The sequence below is a fragment of the Cygnus atratus genome, chromosome 3, assembly GCF_013377495.2.
Source record: "Cygnus atratus isolate AKBS03 ecotype Queensland, Australia chromosome 3, CAtr_DNAZoo_HiC_assembly, whole genome shotgun sequence".
NCBI lineage: Eukaryota > Metazoa > Chordata > Aves > Anseriformes > Anatidae > Cygnus > Cygnus atratus.
The window spans coordinates 99,150,479-99,169,980 of NC_066364.1; the positions used below are offsets into that span (position 1 = coordinate 99,150,479).

The following is a 19,502-nucleotide window of genomic DNA, read 5'->3' on the forward strand; positions in this document are numbered from 1 at the left end:
ATGGCAAAACAATGCCATTTAATACTGCAGAGAGAATGCTCCTTTTTCTGGACTTGATTTTATAATCCTCACTTTAAGTAAATGTCCTGGTTTCACATTTATTTCCTCTAATTCAACCTGAGTAGGATTTTTTTAAATGCTTCTTTGAAAAGAAATGTTATTCAAAAAATTGTATTCTGAAAGCATATAAATACACTTTTACATTATACATATACTTTTTATATATATTAAAAATGTGAAAAAAGAGGGATTCCTTCTCTTTCTCTCCTCATTCTGCATATGAGGAAAAGATACTCTTTCCTCTCGCTTAGGAGGCGGAAATCATGGCAAATTTTCTGATGCGTCAACAGCACTAGCAGAAATGGAAGGGGATGGTCATGGTCTCTGAATCACCCTGGTGCAATCCAGCGGTGCACAGGCGATACCCTCGATGACACCCATGCAATCTCTCAACGTCCAGTGATCAATGAAGGCTAAAGGTTTGCGGAGAAGCTCTCTGCTTGCTAGGTTTTTCTGGGAAGTGGGAGAGCTGGCTTCAGATCTCCGTTCCCCATGTAGGGAATGGACTTAAACAGCACTCTTCTCCCTTTTATGTGATTTTGCTTCACTTTGAAAAACTCAAAGCAAAAAATAGAGCGGTTCAGTCATCAGGGGCTGGGAGAGCCTTGACTACAACAAACATGGTTGCTGGGGCCTGAGCGTCAGTGGGCACCAACAGCACTGCTCACAGGTGCCCACCTGGCTATCCATCCTTTTCCCTTGCTCTGCCTCTCCTTGTTCAGCTTACTGCAACATCTGCTCCTCAGGTTCTCGTCTTAAAAACGTACTCTTCTCAAACAAGCATAAGCACACTTTTCTGCGCTGCAATAGCCAGCCTTCCCTGCTCGCTCAACCAGGTCGGCCCAGCCAAGCTCCTCGGCCCTCTGGCTGGGCTTGGTCTGCCTTTCACCCCTCACTCCTCCACTCCTCCCTTTTCTCTGGTTCTTGCTATCCTTTGGCTCTCTGTCCAGGTCCTAAGTATTCATCCAATGCATTCTCCTTTGTCTCTGTAGCACATTCAGATTCTCACTAGTTGTGTCTGCCAGCTGTAAGCACCCATCTCTCCCTGCCTGCTTAAATGATGATCTCTGAATCCATCCTGGATGGTGAGATGGATGTCTAGGTCTATCTTTGCACTTGATTCGGGCAGTCTGGTTCCCTGTGCTACATTATATATTACAGGTATAAAATGTCTTTATACTCTACTGGAACTGTCAGGTAGAGGTGCTTAGGCTGGCTGGGCTATCCACGGCAGCATGGAACACGGCAGCACAGCCCGGTTATTGATTTGACTGAAAATCCAGGAAATACTTGCTAACACGTAGAAATATTAAAGCTTCCCTAAGAAACTTCTACCAGAATTATCATTCACAAAACCCTCTTTTTACTTTTGCTGTTAGAAGTGACAGAGCAGCTTTAGCCAGAGTTTTCTGACAATTTTGAGGTCTGGCATCTTGCACGGAAATGAAGATTATGACAGTGTAATAAGCAGCTGAAAATAAAATCAGGCTCTTACAATAAATACCAGACAACTGACCATACACTTTATAGTCAGTCATAAAAGCGCAGAAGCCTGTTTTACTGCACACAGAAATCAGTTTACTTCTGTTTGTGTAGCTCAGTGTAATCGTCTCTTCTGCTCATTTCTATATGATTTTCAACTGTTGGGGGCCACAGTTTGAAAAGCACCACGTTAGTCTGGTTACAGTACTTCTCTGTTGTTTGTCTTGAGAAAAATAATAAAGATTGAATGTGGAGGAAACATTTGTCCTGTTGTCATGTGATCTGTACTGAGGTGGGAGGGAGGGGGGCAGTAGGAACTGAAGAAGACACTGCCCAGCCCAACCTGTTTGGTACTGAGCCACGCATACAGCATCTGGTGCTGTGAGAAACCAAGCTAATCTTCTAATACAAGGGCTCATGGTCCTTGCACTGTTCACAACTCATTAAATAAAGCTAAGTGGCTTGCTTTTATTTTGGTAGCTGCAATGTAGCATGCATTTGCATGAGCTTTTTACGTGATAAGACCACTGGGTCTTCATTCTCCTATCTCACTCTGCACCAGCAGCCTGCCTCTCAGATAAGAGGTAGCATGTAAGCTAGCAGTCACATAAATGGAAAACATGCCTTCTTTCTCCTCCTGGACCTTATGCAGAGTAAGAGTGTTTATTCTGAGCCTTGCTTGGAGGCATATCTCTTTTCCCAGGCTTTTGTAGGTAGGATTGGGTTGGGGATGTATGTGTGAATGAACTGAGATGAAAAAAGGGAGCAGCTTTAGCTGGCTGGGTGATTTGAGAGGGCTTTGTTGCTATAATGTTCTGAACTCGATTTTTCGTGGATATTGTTGCAAACATACTAATCCCAGGGTATGTGAGAACATTTATAGGCCAAAAGAAGTGGATAAGTGGCTGCTTGACCTGTGTCTTAATGCCAGGGGCCATCCCAGAGGAGACCTGGTGAGCAGAACCATGCAGATATTGGAACACAATTGTATTTTGCTCTGCACTCTCTGACTGAGCAGACCCAGCAATATATATATATACTGCAGGAGATAAAAGTGCTCTAGGGATTGGAAATATTTTTAAAATGCTCAAAACTCTAATTTAAATGGAGACTTGGAGCTATGCTGCTGTGTGACCACAAGTATAGAAGAAATGGGTGCTCTGTTAGCAGTTAATTTCTTTTTCCATCCTCTTCCCACAAAATCTGCTTTACAAAGCAGCTTGAGCTGCAGACCTCAAAACAACTCCCTAAAGGAACTGTTCCTTTATCCCCATTTTTAGTGGTGTAAAGAAAATGTGACTTGACAGACCTGTCTTCCTGCAAGGAAAAATGGACAGAAGAAACCAGTGCTCAATACGTGGGATTGCTCTGTCTCTAGAATGCAGAAGTCACCATGTAAATGCTTAAAACCAATCACTTTATTCACCTCCATTTAAGAAAAGAATGCATTCTCTGGTCTGAACAAGTTTCTCTCTGAAAAGTGCTGCTGAACTGGTGCCAGATTGCACCAGCCCGATGGCTTGGGGACTTTTTCGAGGAATGGTGAAGAGCCCTGGGTTTAACACCTATAATGAGAAACCTTGGGCTTACCATGCTTTTCTGACATAAGCCTGAAAGCTGTTCCTGAAGGTCAGCATTACTACATCTATTTTACCTCTATTTCAAATATATCTTCATCAGGCTGATGCTATTCTTCCCTGAGAGCATCAGTCTTTAGTAAACACTTCATGCTAATTTGTGCCCTGACTACATTCACAGCCGGATGCTGGTCACACATGCAGAACCTGAGTTTACCACCAAACAGTTGCTGCAGTCACACAATGCATCCTCACAGATTTATGCTACCTAGGTAGTGCACCATGGTATTCAACTCCTAGATGCTTGCCAGAGTAATATATATAAATAAGGGGACATATGTCCCTTTATGTGTGTTTATTTCCGTAAGTCCCAGAGGTGTTAGGGCATTGGCATGCAGGTAACCAAAGCCCACTCTAACCAACTATCTAGATTTTCTGGCTTTGATTTCTATAGCATCACTGGAGTTAGTCCTCTCAAGTGGAACGAAAAAGCAAGGGAAACTTTCAAAGTAATTTTTAGCATTTACCAGATACATAAGACTGGACACATATCTTTGCTGCATGATGTCTTCTTTAGTTTAATAGTTTGCCGAATAAACCTCACCAAAATCTAACAAAGCTTTTCTGAGCAGCTACCCCCAAAGGTGACCAGATCTGTGTTAACGTTAGCTGAAGCTCTGATGCAGAGTCTTCAAGACAGACAAGACAGGTGGGAAGAGACTGTGAAAGTCTACATAGCAGCATGCTTCTCTGAATTTTCTTCAGTTATTATTATTATTTTTTTGGAATGCTTTATTCTCTTCAAATAAGCCTCAAAAGCTGATCTAATGGGGAGATGTTTTACTTTCCCCAGTTAGTTTCAAGCAGAAAATTTTGCATCCAAACAAGCGAACCCAAATATTTTGGGGCTAACTTTTGGCCAAAATGGAAAGAGCAGAATGAACATTTTTAAGTCTGTAAGGAAAGAAAGCAAAGTATCCCTGCATGGTTTAAACAATCATATAAGAGTAAGTTCAAAACTTGTGAACCCAGATTCCAACAGTACTGGTACTACTGAACTTTGGGTATCTACATTCACTTTCAACCTTGAACCAGCTTCATAGTAATGGCACAGACGGATTGGCTGGGTTGCATCACAGTATCTGTGGTGAGTTGTAAGGAAATGAAAGGACTGAAAGAGAACTAAGTTCAAAGTCATAAACAGCCTCAATACAACAGCAATTTTAAGGGCATATTATATATATTCACTGCTATTGTTTTATTTGGACAGCTATTCTGCATGGGCACGGTTCTGTTGTTGTTTTCTTTTTCTTTTTTCTTTCTTTTTTAATCAGTTTCAGACTAGAAATGCTGCTGGGACAGAAAATGAAGTTCTTGCAGACTCAATATAACTTACAACGATGAAATCAGTGACTGGCTTTCTCCTCCTCATGGTCTTTGCAACATGTTACATAACTGCCTGGTTACCAAAATTAAATCAGGGTTGGAAAGGTTATGTGGGAATACATAGATATGGGAAATTTAGCAGAACTACACATTTTTAGAAGTGAATTATCAAGTAGTCAGAATATTCAAGGAAGCACTAGCCAGGTGGTAGAGCATGTACTGACTGGGTACGTCCTGAAGGAGGTGGAAGGCGATCTCTGCCTGGGACAACCCCAGAGCTGCTGTGAAGAGTCACAGATGCCCTTGCAGCAAGCAGGAGCCACCACCTCTGCACGCAGCAGCAGAGGCTGGCAAAGCTCTTACCCAGACTGCCGAGTCTTGCTGGAGGGACAACTTTTAGGTTTCTGCTGCCTGAGTGAAGCAGATCTAATGATTTCCCAGTCCTTCAGCCCTTTGGTATGCGCCAATAAACCCCCTTCTGCTCTGACTAGAACTAGAGGGAGATAAAAATACAGTGAACATACAACCAGGAAGAAGAGACCTACAGACAGAGTGCTCTTGTATCAACTGTATTGTGCAGTAAGGTTCGCTGGTGTTTATTTTGTGACTCATCTTGCAGTCAAATTTATCTGTGACAGAAGCCAGCCACATTGCTTCCATTTATGGATTTGACCCAGTATTCCTAATCTACAGAAATAAGTTTCACAAAAGATTATCGTCTTACAGAGCCCCTCAGAGCAATTTGCTGTGCGAGGTGCAGACAAGAACCTCCCAAGGCTGCCGCCAGGTGTTGCTGGAATGGCCATGGTTTGGGCTCTGTACAAGAAGAGAAACACAAGCACAAAGGTCCCGTCTCACTCACCTGTTGGATTTCAGGCTCTTACAGATAGGTATGGTCTTTAAATGCGATGTGCCTAGTGTCAGCCTTGGCTTCTCACTGCAAGTGTAATAGTTTCTTCCTGCAGCCTTACAGAGGCACGACTCTTCTTCCTAACGTCTGGTGGTGTGTGGGCGTTTGTTTCTTTCATTCTTTAGGTTCTTCCAGATCGTTCCCAAAATAGCTTTCATAAATCATTTTACTTTTATGATAGGTTAAAAAGTAATCTCAGTCAGGACTTTGATAAGCAGTGTTAACTGATCTCTCTTAAATATAGTGTCCATAATTAGGTCTTTGTTTTGGTGATTATTATTATTATTTTACTATCTGAATCCTGTAGCAACACGAGGCTGTGAGTAATGTTATTTTCATTCTTCATTCAGCCGTGGAAGAACATTACTATTGCTACTGCTGCTACTGTTGTCTAATATTTCATAATAATACAGAGATATCCTATTTTCAAAGCCTGGTAATGGCTTCTCTGCAGGGAACAGCTAAGTAGATTTTAACCTGTCATCTTGAAAATAGGTAATTTAAGGAGGAGGCGATCACAGCCTGCAAAAGCATGAGTGGCATGGGGAAGGTCAGTAGTCCTTGCCTGTTCATTCTGTTCTCTAAATTAAGGACTAAGGATCCAGGGAGAAAGAGGTGAATTCACCATGAGTAGAAGACATGTTAAGTTTACACTGATGAGTGAAAGGCTGGGCAAGTACATGAAAGAGAAATTCATTGAAGGCTACTAGATGCAGAGGTATCTAGCTCAGAAACTCACTTGAGCTGAAAACACTTGAAGGATGGAAGTGTATTTTGGGGAAGTATCATATAGGATATGATATCAATAGGAGTTGGACTCGATGATCCTTGTGGGTCCCTTCCAACTCGGGATATTCTATGATTCTGTATATACTTACCATACTCTTACTGCTACCTAAGCATCCCACATGGCCAAAGTCGGGGTAGGCTGTTAGATATAGGGGCTGACCCCTCGTGGCTGTTTTACCTAAAAGTGCTAACAACTGGTGCGTAGAGAGCCTTAAACACGGCACACAGAAATCCTGAAGCTTGCAGAAGTGCCTTGGGACTTTGCTGTTCAGAAGGAAAGTTGTCTTGTTCAGAAGAATTTTACCAATTCCTGCTTCTGATTAGGGTGGGGAAACCGCAGCAACAGGTTTTCTAGCAGTATTGTAGCTGAAAATAAAGTTGGCAAATAATTCAAGAAGCATTGGACAACCTTTTCTGAACCTGCTATTAAGGACTTGTTCAACTCAATGTATTCAGAAATAGAGGGAATTGGGATATTTGGGCTGGATATTCTGTTTAACAGCACATAGCTTGCTCAGGCAATCTCATTTGTGGAGGGGTGAGTGGTACTATAGCATTATACTGTTGGATGCCTACAGCCAGTGTAAAACACACAGGGGTGCTAAGCACTCTGCAGACCAATTGGGACCATGGCTCCTTTCTAAAAGGATTCAAGGTCCAGCTCCCCAATACTGCAAGTGGATCAGTGCAAGCAGAACCACAAGGGAAATCCCCAGTAAAAGGATTGGTGGCTCCTACATGCAGGATCAAGACTTTCTTTAGGTCTATGTGGAAGGGGATCGAAGTGCAAAGGAGCAACAGGGATAAGACACACACTCTTTATTCTGGAGAATGAGCCAAATTAATTATTCTTGTTATTGAAAGTGACTTGACTTACTAAACAAGAATGGTTGATGTAACTTTGTTCAGATGACAGTTTTGGGAGTTTGTTGGAAGTGATTGCAGTGCATTGATGAACAGACTTGGGGAGGCTTTGGGGTGCATTGTGGGGTGACTGAAAGCTTGGTTTTCTGAGAGGCTTCCGACCAGAGGCTTTCTAGAGGCCACAGGATGAAGGGAAAGTTCTTTGCATGGATAAACTGGTCAGAAGCCAGGAAACAAGAGGCAGGAGAAAATGATCATGTCAAAAGAAATGTTCACTAAATGCTCCAAAGAAATGTTTGCTAAGTGCTCAGAGGACAGAAAGTAAATCAAATGTTCGGCAGGAGTGGGGAAGGAGTAAAGACCCTGATCCAGAAGGAGGAGGAAGAATCAGTGGATCAGCAGACACAGACTCGGAGCTGAGGCTCTTAGCATGTACTGCTCCTGACTTGTTCAGTGAGTCATCTTTAATTGTGCTCCATCTGAGGGGACTTAGTCACAACCTTATTTGGTGAAAATAATATTTTTAGTACGGTTTCTTCAAAGCAACTGCGATATTTGTATGTTTTTGAAGTGAGTTCTGGGCTATGACATGTTATACTTTTCAAAGAGAATTAATGTATATTTTACACAGGAGGATTAATGATGTTTCAGCTACTGTATTATACATAGTCCTAAAATAAGAACCACTGATAATTAATTCCAGTTCTATGCAGTTGCAATAAACTGGGCTTTAGTGATTTTTCTGACTGTAAAGTGAAGTGCCAGAGGCAGCGTTTGCTGTCATTAATTATACTAAAGAAGATATAGCCTGTCTTCTTTAAGTTTTTGCTTAAACATCTTGTAATTTGTGCATAGTTTTCTTCTCTTTTTTTCCTAGCTCTGTCACGCTACTTTTTATTTGGCACTACCATTTAAAGTCTCTCATCATATGTTGCTAGGTCCAATGTTGTAGCTGCAATGTGTGTTGATGCAATTATGCTATCTGCTCCCACTACTGTGTTCGTCTTTATGATACGCTTTTCTTGAAAGTCTTCTTTTCAATTCATTTATTTTTATGCATCTGTTAATTTTGACTATTGCAGGGTACTTTCATCACTTGGGCATTGAATGTGGGAAGGACGTAGAAAACAATATCCAGTAACTGGGAGTTGTGCTTGTTAATCCTTGCAAATAAATGAGAGGTTATCCCCTGGATGGCTGCTTATGTCCACTCCACAAGTTAAGATGCGTTTTGGGTTATATCTAAAAAAAAAAAAAAAGTTTTGGTTGTGTACACAGAATTTAGTTGGAACTAAGAGGCCTCGTTTAAAAGATGTATTCAAGCAAAGCATCGAACTTAGTTAACAGCAGTACCAATGCAATTGCTTTGGACTTAAGATTCTCGTGGCATTTAATTAATTTCTGGTTGTAGAGAAGAGCAGCTCGGTAGGAGGGACATGACAGTGTTGCCCAGCCGTGCTGGTCCATAACCTGACTGCAATATATGGTTTGTCAAGCGTGGTGAAATGCCTGACATGGCACTTCAGCACGGATTGTAGTTGCGGAAGCACAACTCCAGCACTGCTGTGTGTCTTGGGTAACAGAAACACTCAGCATCTCACAGGGTATAACTTCAAGGACCTTATTTTCTTTAGGCCTCACATCTTTTATTTAAGTTTATTCTGCTTAGGCCTGGTTCTGATTTTCTTTCTTTATCTGCTTCTGAAGTGATAGAGGAAAAAAAAAGATGGTATGATGACCCCAAGTCCAGTTTGGGATCGCTGGAAGTCTAGTGACATCGGCTGTCGTTTCTGAGGACCAAGCATTTGCGAATGGCTTAATTTCCTGGCACCCCCTGTAATCACCAGCTGCTCCCCTCGCCTCAAAACGCTGTGTCGGCGGCCGGGCTCTGTCCTCTTCCCCTTGCAGGCAGGGCTGCCACTGTCCCGAGGACTGTCACGACAAAGCCCCCACGAACAGCAGAGCGATCCCCGTGCCGGGCACACCCGCACGAAGCCACCTTTTCTCCGCGGGATGGCGCACACCGCCCCCGGCCGCCGCCCGGCCCAGCAGGGGGCTCTGTCCGTCTGTCTGTCCGTCTGTCCGTCCGTCTCCCCCCTCTCGCCCTCCTCGCCCAGACCGTCGGTACCGCGACGCGGGGCCGGCCCCTCCGCACCGACCTCCCGCCGTCGGGGCGGCCCGGGGGGGCTCCGGGCGAACCGGGGGGGGCTCCCCCCGAGCCCCCCGCGCCCCGACCTCTCCTCGCCGCCCGTGCGGGGCCGCCCCCGGTCTCCCGCCCCCCCAATGTCCCCTCGCCCCCCCTGTCCGCCACCGCCGGGGCTCCCCGCAGCACCCCGGTACCGGCGGGGCGGGGCGGTTGGGGGGCGGTCGGGGGCGGTCCGCGGGGCGGGGCGGTGCCGGCGGCGTTAAGGGCCGGGCCGGGCCGGGCCAGGCCGGGCCGGGGTCGCTGCGGGAGCCGGCGCTGGCCATGGGGCGGTACTCGGGCAAGACGTGCCGCCTCATCTTCATGCTGGTGCTCACCGCCGGCTTCTTCGTGGCCGAGCTGGTGTCGGGCTACCTGGGCAACTCCATCGCGCTGGTGTCCGACTCCTTCAACATGCTGTCCGACCTCATCTCGCTCTGCGTCGGGCTCTCCACCGGCCGCATCGCCCGCCGCAGCCGCCGCGGGCCCCGCGCCACCTACGGCTACAGCCGCGCCGAGGCGGTGGGCGCCCTCAGCAACGCCGTCTTCCTCACCGCCCTCTGCTTCACCATCTGCGTGGAGGCCCTGCTGCGCCTGGCCCGGCCCGAGCGCATCGACGACGCCGAGCTGGTGCTCATCGTCGGCGCCCTGGGCCTGGCCGTCAACCTGGTGGGGCTGCTGGTCTTCCAGGACTGGGCCGCCTGCTGCCGCCGCCGCCGCACCCCGGCCCCGCCGCCCGCTGCCGCCGCCGCCCCGACGGGGGGGGCGCCCGAGCCGCGGGACGCCGCCGACCGAGCAGGTGCCTTTCGGCTGCAGCCTCTCCGGCCCCGCTCCCCGTGCCCCCCGCTTCGTTCCCAACCCGGCCCCGGCCCCCCTGCCCGGCCCCGGCCCCCCCTGCCCGCCTCCGGTGCCGCCCCTCCCCGCCGGGCCCCCTCCGTCTATGCGCGGCCGGCCGTGGGGGTGCGGGGTGGCCTCGGGCTTGGCTTCTCGTCTCTTGGAAAGGAGCTGGTCTTGAGAAGGTTGATGTTTTTTCTGTTTGTAGAACTTATACACAACACAGCGTTTCTTCTTTGAATGCAGGTGAATCCCCAAACGACCAAAAAAGCCCTGAAGAGGGGTCTGAGAGGAAAGTAGAGAAAAAGTCCGAAGCCTTGAACATCAGAGGTATGTATGGCATGGCAGCATGAGGCTAACATCGCATTAACTTTAAACACTTTCTACCTTCCATTTAAATTTTTTTCCCCCCAAATGTCAGTGTGAGATGGAGCTGAGGACCCCTCTGCGTGTCTGGACACAGTTAGCAAAAAGGTTTTGGTCGTGTGAGATAGCATGGGTAATGGCAAATCTATGTGGTGCTGGTTTGGCTCATTTTGGTTCTGTAGAAGACTGCAGCTGGACTTTGTGGAAAGGAGCAAAGCTCCTTGCACTTAGCTCAAGCCACTAGAGGCCATAGAGGAAGGTCAAGCAGGTATCTATGAGACTTTTCTTTGTCATTGCATGACTAGTTGGGTGGCTCTCAAGTTTGAAATGCTTTTAGGCAGAAAACAGAGCTTCTTTAAATCCCAGCACTGGTAGTCACAAGTTTTGTAGTCAGCACGAGGAGAAAGGTGCTGAAACTGGTATCTCTACATGTGTTTTTCCAAGTCCTTGAACTGTGAACCTCTTCCTGAGAGAGTCTGGGACAGAGTCAAGCACCTTTTATGTTCTGCTTTGGCAGATCTCTGTTATCTGCAGAGAGAAACATTATGACTACATCTAGGAATAAATTAACCAAGTCCCTGCATATATGTATTTATATGCATACGGATTTATGTACCTATTCCTAACAGAACACAAGGTAGTGTATTTAACAATGATTTTCCCTTCTAGGAAAGGACTGTTACAAAGACAAAAATAAAGTGATAGCCTCAGGCTTCCTGTGGTCACATAGCAGCATCTGAGAAGGTGTGATCTTCCTCCAAAGTCATACAAGTTGGCATCACATGAATTCATCTGATGAGGTTGTCATGGCAGTCAGGCACCTATTTTTTTGGTTTGTTTATCTGTTTATTCAAAACAGATTAAAAAAATGCTTGCAGAGTTATGCAAATGTGTGTGTAGGGGAGGACACCTTGCAAACTAAACCACGTGCTAGAGTGACAACAATTGCCTGAATATCTAGGCATCAGTGTTGCTGGATTTTATGGCATTAGAGTGCTAAGAGTATTGGCGTAGCAAACTGCCATCTTCAGGGATGGAGGAGAGAAGGATAAGAAACCAGTGAGTGTATTTTAGGGAAGGCTGAATTTGCCTGAACAACAGTGTTTAGGCATACTGATGCTGGCAGGTGTCAAAGATGTCTGAAGGATGAGGAGTTTTTTATCAGTTATTTTAAGATGCCTGGCTTTCTTGAATTGTAAAAAGATAATTTTTCTTTAGGTGCTACTCTAATTTTGTCTTTGCAAAATCCATTTTTGTTAGCCAGAGTTACAGATGTGTCTCTAAAATGCAAAATCTGTATTTGCTTTGCCGCTGGAAGTTAATTATATAGCTATACTCACTTCACAGTCACTTGGTAAAAAGTTAGGTACACTGTAGAATCTGAGCCTCCCTAAAAAACTTGGCTGGACAAACTGGGTTGGTAGAGGAACTGCTTCCTTGGCTGTAGAAATGGTAAGAACAGGAATCCAGATATTCTGTCTAATTGGATTAATTATTGTAGTCTAAAATTATTCCTTTTATTCTCGAACATATGCAGAGTAGTTCAGACTTTCCCACACAAGCTGTTGGAAGCTGTGTGTTGTCTATAGTCTTACCTTAATGACTATTAAATAAAAATTGCCTTCCAGTTCTGTTTTTATACCCATAGCTTTTGGGGGTCTACAGGGAAATGGGATCATTTCTTTTCCCTCATGTGATGCATAACTGAGACATATGTATTAACCACTTTGCCTGTCAGTTAAATAAGCATTTTTCTAATTTGATATTCTCAATTCACAATTTTTCAAAATTCTTACATGTATACTATGTTGTTTTTTTTTTAATTCAAAAGAAGTCTTCCTGGAACACTCTTGTCAAGCTCCGCTCTTTAGTTAGTTACCTTAGAAATTGCATCCTGCCTATCCCTCTTGTTAGTGCAATAGCTGATGGCACATGCTGAATCCAGATTATTTATAAATGAAAGAGGAAACACTGCAACACTGTTACGGCAAGTGAAACCGTGTGGGAGTTTGCCAAATGGGGCAGCACACTCCTGACTCCACCAGAAAGAGCTGGATTCAGTGTGAGTTTATGCTTTCTTATCTTATCCAAGCGGTTCCAAGGAACCCCGATGGTTATTGCCTCCATCCCTTGCGCTAAGGATCTGCGTTCCTGCCCAGAGCTGGCATGGAGCAGCAGCACGGGCATGGTTCTAGGTCTGAAGAAACCCAGAATCCATCGTCACAGGAGTCAAAACTCTTAGCTGTGTTGTTAATGAGTTTCAGAGGAAGCCATTTGCAGCTTCTCTAGCCCGGATGAAGGGATTACATTGGAGTGGAGCTTTGGAAATTGCTTGTAATAGGGACATTAAAAGGAGTTGGCCCCTTTTTATTGTCACATCCTCTGAATAACAAGTATTGTCAAAGGAATTAACCTCATATACATAGAGGTACTACAGATTAGGCACAGGTTGGAATGAAATCTGAGTCTGAACAGTAAAGACAGAAAAAACTGGAGTATTTTCTAGCAGTGGCAGGAAGAGGCAAGATTATGCAGTGAGAAAAACAAAGAAAAAAATGAAGTTTTTACACTATTGTAACTGTAGCAAGAACAGCACTTTGGTCATTGCACTTGAAAGAGCAGTGAAGAGTTATTAAAAGAGCCTGTTTTCTGTCTTTACCTTGAGTGCAAAAATGTATCTATAGACATAGGAAGTGGTACACAGCATTCCTCTGAATTTAGAGCAGTACATGCACATTTTAAAAAAAAATGAACCAAACAAAACCACCTGTGGCATCCATGCACCTAACTGTTGAACTGGATTCTGGTCTTTTTTGAGTCTGAGCTCTAGTAGTGTTGGTGGGACAAAGTTTAATATTAGTAATCAAGCTTGATCCAAAAAAAAGGAGTTTGGGAGCAGTTGGAACTGTAAGAATAGTCAATCCTTAGGTTTCACTCTGGTAATTTTTGGGGATTTCAACAGAGTAGTAGAAACTGATTGAGGAGAAATAATTATTAGTCACCGGGGGTGGTCTGTGGCTGACTTAGCTTCCAGGGTAGAACCGATAGATTTAGTCATCAATTTTTAATTGTGAGTTGAGATTTCACGTGCCAGGATCTCTTAATAATCTGCAGGCATTTAGGCAAAGACACTTTGTGTTGCCATGGCATTGGAGTTGGACTGCAGTTGCTAGCGTACCCTATGTGTTTAATAATGCATCCCACTTAAGCTGCTGTGGTTCGGAGTCAGTATTTCCCTTGATGTTTTGTTCTGAAAGCTGTTATTGAAAAATCTGGTAATGATTTGAGTGCTTGGAATATTGCATTTTTCATGTCAGGTAGAACAGACTTGAAAAATACAGCATTATTGCTGCTCAAAAAAAAAACCACCCAAAAAACTAATAGAATTTTTCATTCGTTTCAGGTGTTCTGTTGCACGTTATGGGAGATGCACTTGGGTCTGTGGTTGTGGTAGTTGCTGCTACAATCTTCCATTTACTTCCTCTGGGGCCTAATGCTCCTTGTAACTGGCAGTGCTACATCGATCCGAGCCTGACAATAATTATGGTGGTCATCATCTTGTCTTCTGCATTCCCACTCATCAAAGAGACCTCAATTATTTTGTTGCAGATGGTTCCCAAAGGTGTTAATATGCAACTACTGAGTAAGTCAAATTTGTTGTTGAAATGCTATTATTTTAATGATAGATTTCAATGCATATGTTATTTCTGGAATGACATGTTTGGATTATTTACTCATAATAGCCCTAAATTCTCAAGAACTGTGAGGAAATGGTCACGTGCCTGTGTCCTAGCAACATGACTCAAATCTCTCTGGATTAGTTAAAGCATGCATTTTGAGAATGTGGTACTCCAAAAACATCAAAAATACCAGGTCTTGAGCTGTTAATGCTTTGTGTGGGGTGTTTGTGAAAGAAATGGCATTGAACTATAATATTTCCCAACCCTGCAGTGGCTTCTTCTGAAGGGCTTCCAAAACAGCTTAGAAAATTCTATTAAGACTGGCTAATTTTGTAGCTCTCTAGCACTGTTTGCACTGGTTAATTGTGGCATAGCAAATATGTCTTTCTGGAGTTCTACCGCACTCAGGGCTAAACAAATCAGAATACGTGGACCTTGGCCAAGGAAGTGGTACTCCAACATTGCTTCTATAAGCTGTGGGTAAATGGCCAGTGGGCAGAGATGGTACGGGCTCAGAAAGAGTGGAGGGGACTGCTTGCGTGGTCACCTTGCATAAGAACCAAAGTCAGCGAGTAGCAGATGTATCTTGTTAAGTACAGCTCCTTGAAAGACTGTTTGGAGACCGCTCTTTTTGGATTAGGTTCGCAGTGAGGCCTAGCCAGCACACCAAACCATCTAACATCTTTCTCTTATGTTTTCCAGCTGACAGACTAGCTCGTGTACCAGGGGTTAGCAGCCTTCATGAGGTGCATGTATGGGAGCTTGCAGGTGGCAAGAATATTGCTACTCTTCATATCAAGTGCCAAACCCCTACTGATTACCAAGATGCTGCTTATAAAATAAGAAAGGTTTTCCATGAAGCAGGGATCCATTCTGTGACCATCCAACCTGAGTACATTGACCACAAGACCTCCCACCTCCTGTGCAGCTCGCCCTGCATCTCAAAAGCTTGTGACTCTCAGCTCTGCTGCAGTCAGCAGGAGGCACCACTGGCTAAAAGTAATGGCTATACCGAGAAAAACGATAGCTGCCTTTCTGCACTGCATAAAGACAATGGTTCAAGTAAAAGTGATATTGAAATCCCTATTGAGTGTGCACTGACAGAGAATAGTGTTAAAGACGAGAAAAATTGTGAAGTGTCTGACAAGTCGCAGTTGAGCAGTACGCGATTTTAAACAATTTGGTCTACTCTGTAAAATTTTTTCATAGAACAAAGGTGTCCAGGCAGGAAGGCGGGTCATCAGTGGTTGTAGCTGAAGTTAAAGTGGCAAAAAGATTTCTGTGCTTTAGCTGTAAACCAAAATACACCTAAAAAAGCTTGTATCTGAAATAAGGGTTAATATTTCCATGAAAAGTGTGCATTCATCTAAGAGTTTTCCGATACAGCCTAACACAGTTCCTTACCAAACCATGTGTGAATTCCTGTTGTTAGAGTGGATGAGGTGTATTGCTGTCCACCCTGATGCTTGCAGTGTATGACCAGTGCCACTGGGAATGAAACTCTTGCCTTTCTGTCAAAGTGAGCTGTTTCCTGAGAGCCCTGTAGCAAGTTAATGATTGTACTGGGCTGAAGTACTGTATATTTATAAAGGACTTAAGTAGAGATGTTTTACTGATCCTCAAAACCCACTTTGCATAGACAGTTCATTTTTAGCAGTAACTGTTGTGCTTCAGAAGTTCGTGAATGAAAATAATGGTGTCTGATTGGAGGGGAAGCACTTGGAAAGGGTTGGCTTGCATTGTTTTTGTGACCCCTGTATTTGGGGACAGAGCAGAATCTGGTCTTGCTTCTCTGCTAGAACTGCTGGAGCCAGCCTAATCACAGATGAAGGATGCTAAAGAATATGCTCTGTGTCATGAAACTAAGGAATTACTAGCATTGTCTCTACTGATTTTGGCAAGCAAAAATGCAAGTAGTCATCCAATTAACTTTTATCTTGTTCATTGTTGTGATTAAACAACTCAGTTCTTACCCCTTGCCTCTACCCCCCAACCTCCCAAGCAACAGAAGTTATACTAGCCACAGTCTTATTCACTGTTGTGTGGAATGATTGCAGTATCTTTAACACTGAGCATCTGTCCTTATTCAAGCTGAATAAATAAGCTAATGTGTCTATTATGAATAGTTAAAATTCTGCAATGCTATTATTAAGAGACAACTTAATATTGAGAAATTCCATTAGAAGTTTTTTAAAACAGTGTTATAACTTAGAGGGAGCTTTTGTATAATATATATATATATATATATATAAAAATACTGGGAGATTTTCCTATTTTAATCTCAATTATTTCTTGTTGATTTATTGTAAAAGTCTATGCCCTCCCCTCTGCCCTGCTTCTCCTCCCCAAACCCAAAGGTGCATTTTGAAGTATTTAGTGAAGCATTTCCATTCTCCTTTTTGCTGCTGCTTCTTTTTGAAGACATGCAAGGGTGCTTTAAGGAAAACAAGATGACTTGCCCTGTCAGCAGTGTTGGATTTTGGTCGGGTCTGCTCTCCAGGTTTTTGGAAGAGGGAACCCACTACCTAATATACACTGAGGGCAGTGCTTAGCCTCACTGTGGATCTGATCCAGAAGCTTTCAAATGCATTTTTTTTCAAAAGTAGCTTTTCAGTGCTCCATGTGGCCTGGACAGGCTATTTAGTTAGCAGTTCACAGAGACACCTTTAAAAAATAGTGGTGTCTTTACCTCAGGGACAGCTTAGTGGAAAGGGCAAATTGATTTCCTGCTGGGCTGGGAAAATACCAAGACCTAGTAGGACCGCGACTGGCTCTAAAGCAGCCAGCTCCTTAATAAGGATGGTTACGTTAAAGTCAATGAATATTAAAACACACAGCAGGGTATTTTGCTGCTTGGAAAATTATATTTACTGGACCAGTGATTGCAGTCTAAATTGCACACCTCTCGGTTTGTACCTACCCCTTTTGAACCAATTCTTGGGTGAATTAATGTATTTTATAGCCTTTCAAGGTGAGTTTGTATTATATAAATTAAACTATTTGTTAATAACATTAAAAGCTTAATCCTCCAGTGTGTTTGGTCCTGTTAGCAGCAGCAGGATTTTGCTTTGCGTTTGTTGCACAAATTAATGTAAATCAGGAAACATTTCAAGAACTGCTCTGTCCTTTTAAAGTGTGTGGCATGAAGTAAGACAGCTCATGCTTCTGTTCTTTTTGTACTTATTTTCATCTATTATGATGTTTAAATGGAGGAGTGTAAATCTAAATAACAAATATATTTATAGGTTCAGTTGTTTTCTGAGAAGTGGAGTAGAATTCTCCCAAAATAACAACAAAGTCTGTGCAGGAACTTACCTCCAAGATATCCTCTAAAACAAGCACCCTTTCATAATTATGCATTTGTGTCTTAAATCAGGTAATCTTTTTATATACACATTTTACTAAATGGTTGAAAGATGGAGTGTCAGTATTGTTTTACCCTGGAATTAGAGAAAAAGAGTATGTGTAATATTGGGGTATTTGATAAAATGGACTATCATCTTTTTCTCTATCCTTCCAGTGTTTGTAAAAACAGTGGTTATCTATTTTTTTAAGTTTTTAAAAGTGGTGTAACCTGAAAACACAATGAAGTAACATTCTTGAACTTTCTTGTCTGGTTGAATGTACTGTAATTGTTGTCTGTGAATAAATAGGAAAATACCAGGGAATATAGAAATCTTCAGGCCTAGAAAACAGGCAAAGTTAAAAGATGCTTTATTAGCAAGCAAAACCAGCAGAGCTATGTTACTGATGAGACGAACCTTGCATTTTCTGTGTAGGGGCTTTCAGGGTACCCAGATAGGGTTTTTGACTGAGTATCCTTGCCTGTCTTTGAGCCCTGCAACAGAATATTTTTCTTCTGTTTTAAATGTGTGACAACTAGCTCTGCTGGGTGGTCCCTTTCTACTTTCATAGAAGACATCATTCCAATAAGTGTCTATCTTGTGTTGGCTAATTTCCCTTAAGTTGTTAGCACCTCTTCCAATTCTCTTGAAGTACGTTTACCTCATTTTGAAATACAGTACACTTCAGTATTTGCACTTATCTATGGCACTTGTTCTAAATTCAGTCTTGGAGCACATTGCATTGTCATAAATTCTCCTTTCTGGCCTCTTTAACTTAACCGCTTTTTTCCCCTCCAATTCAATAATGTAAAGTTTCTGACTGTTGCAAGTTGATTGTGCTACCCTGTCCCCTTCAAGTACCCCCTTCTGAGTTCACCATTCCTGCAGTCAGATTCTCTTGCAGTGATTCCCCCCCAAGTCCTTTAGCAAAGGAAATGTGCTTAAACCACAGGTAATTTTTCAAACAGCTGGCCAGTTTATGTGTCCCCCAGATCCACAACCTGCCATACATGTGACTTAACTGTATGGCAACAAAACGTGCTAGCCTTGGCAGATAGTTCCGGAACAAGAGTTAAATCTGGAATAAATTAACATGTATGCATACATGACATGGTATGCAAAAGCAATTTACTGGCCTTCATCAGTTGTGGGCCTTGTTTAAAGTGAATTCAAACTTTTGTCACCTTGTCATATGTTTTTAACCAAATGTGTAAATTCAATTGTTAATTCTTTCTTCAGTAACAAAGCGCAGATCTTGCCTTTGCTCTTCTGTGTAAAAAAAAAAAATATAACTTAGGCCTTTTAAAAGCAGTATTGTCTTTGTTTTGCCAAGTTTTCAGTTGATTTTCTTGTGTCCTTTGAGATACTTATTTTGATTTGTAGTGCAGCCATTTTTTCCTTCCTCCTAATGTTCTTCTTATTTGTTTTTTTCAATAAAAGCAGATCAATTTTGTTCTCCTTCTGGTCATGGATATGTACCTGTAACACAATTTACAAACACCTCTTTTATGTACTGGCTTTTTTTTTTTTTTTCACTCCATTTTTATTCAAGTCCCCCTGTCTGTTCTTGCTGTGTGATGTACTTTACCATTGCAAACCAATTGTTTTACCTTGTTCAGTTCTTCCCACACTTTCCCCCCTTCCCTCTATTATAATGCTTACCTTCCTGAATGCTCCCTTTTATTCTGAGGCCAAGGTCTGTGGATAGGATTATTTAATGTCCTTTCTTCAGCATAGAAGTGTTGTCTAAGTAGATTGGGACTTTAAATATATAAATTAAATATATAAATATATAAATTCCACTACACTCCTCCTGAATCACCTTTTTAAAGAAAGTTGGTTTCTAAACCTCAGAAGGTATAATGAAATTGGGGGGGGGGTCAGTAGTCATTCCTTAACACCTTAAGGGAAAGCTTGGATCACTTGTTAGAAAGCAGGTAAAAGGGATGTTTCTGGAAAAGTAATCCAAATGCTATGAAGATTTCTATAGGTTTTAGTATTTACTCTGCTGTACAGTGGAAGCACTTT

At 43.0% G+C, this 19,502-nt stretch overlaps 1 protein-coding gene across 1 annotated transcript; it reads left to right on the forward strand.

Moving 5' to 3' along the window:
* Nucleotides 1-9,535: 9,535 nt before the first annotated feature.
* SLC30A10 (solute carrier family 30 member 10) lies at nucleotides 9,536-16,050 on the forward strand. The gene is made up of 4 exons (XM_035560109.1): nucleotides 9,536-10,049; nucleotides 10,331-10,414; nucleotides 13,854-14,093; nucleotides 14,833-16,050. The coding sequence occupies exons 1-4, from the start codon at nucleotides 9,536-9,538 to the stop codon at nucleotides 15,303-15,305; spliced, it is 1,311 nt and encodes a 436-aa protein (XP_035416002.1). The 3' UTR covers nucleotides 15,306-16,050.
* Nucleotides 16,051-19,502: the final 3,452 nt, after the last annotated feature.

Bases quoted from the DNA above. Each gene is read 5' to 3' on its own strand.
- SLC30A10 (XM_035560109.1), top strand. From the start codon at position 9,536: ATGGGGCGGTACTCGGGCAAGACGTGCCGCCTCATCTTCATGCTGGTG. The intron at 10,050-10,330 runs GTGCCTTTCGGC...CTTTGAATGCAG, and splicing joins GGACGCCGCCGACCGAGCAG to GTGAATCCCCAAACGACCAA. The intron at 10,415-13,853 runs GTATGTATGGCA...CATTCGTTTCAG, and splicing joins CGAAGCCTTGAACATCAGAG to GTGTTCTGTTGCACGTTATG.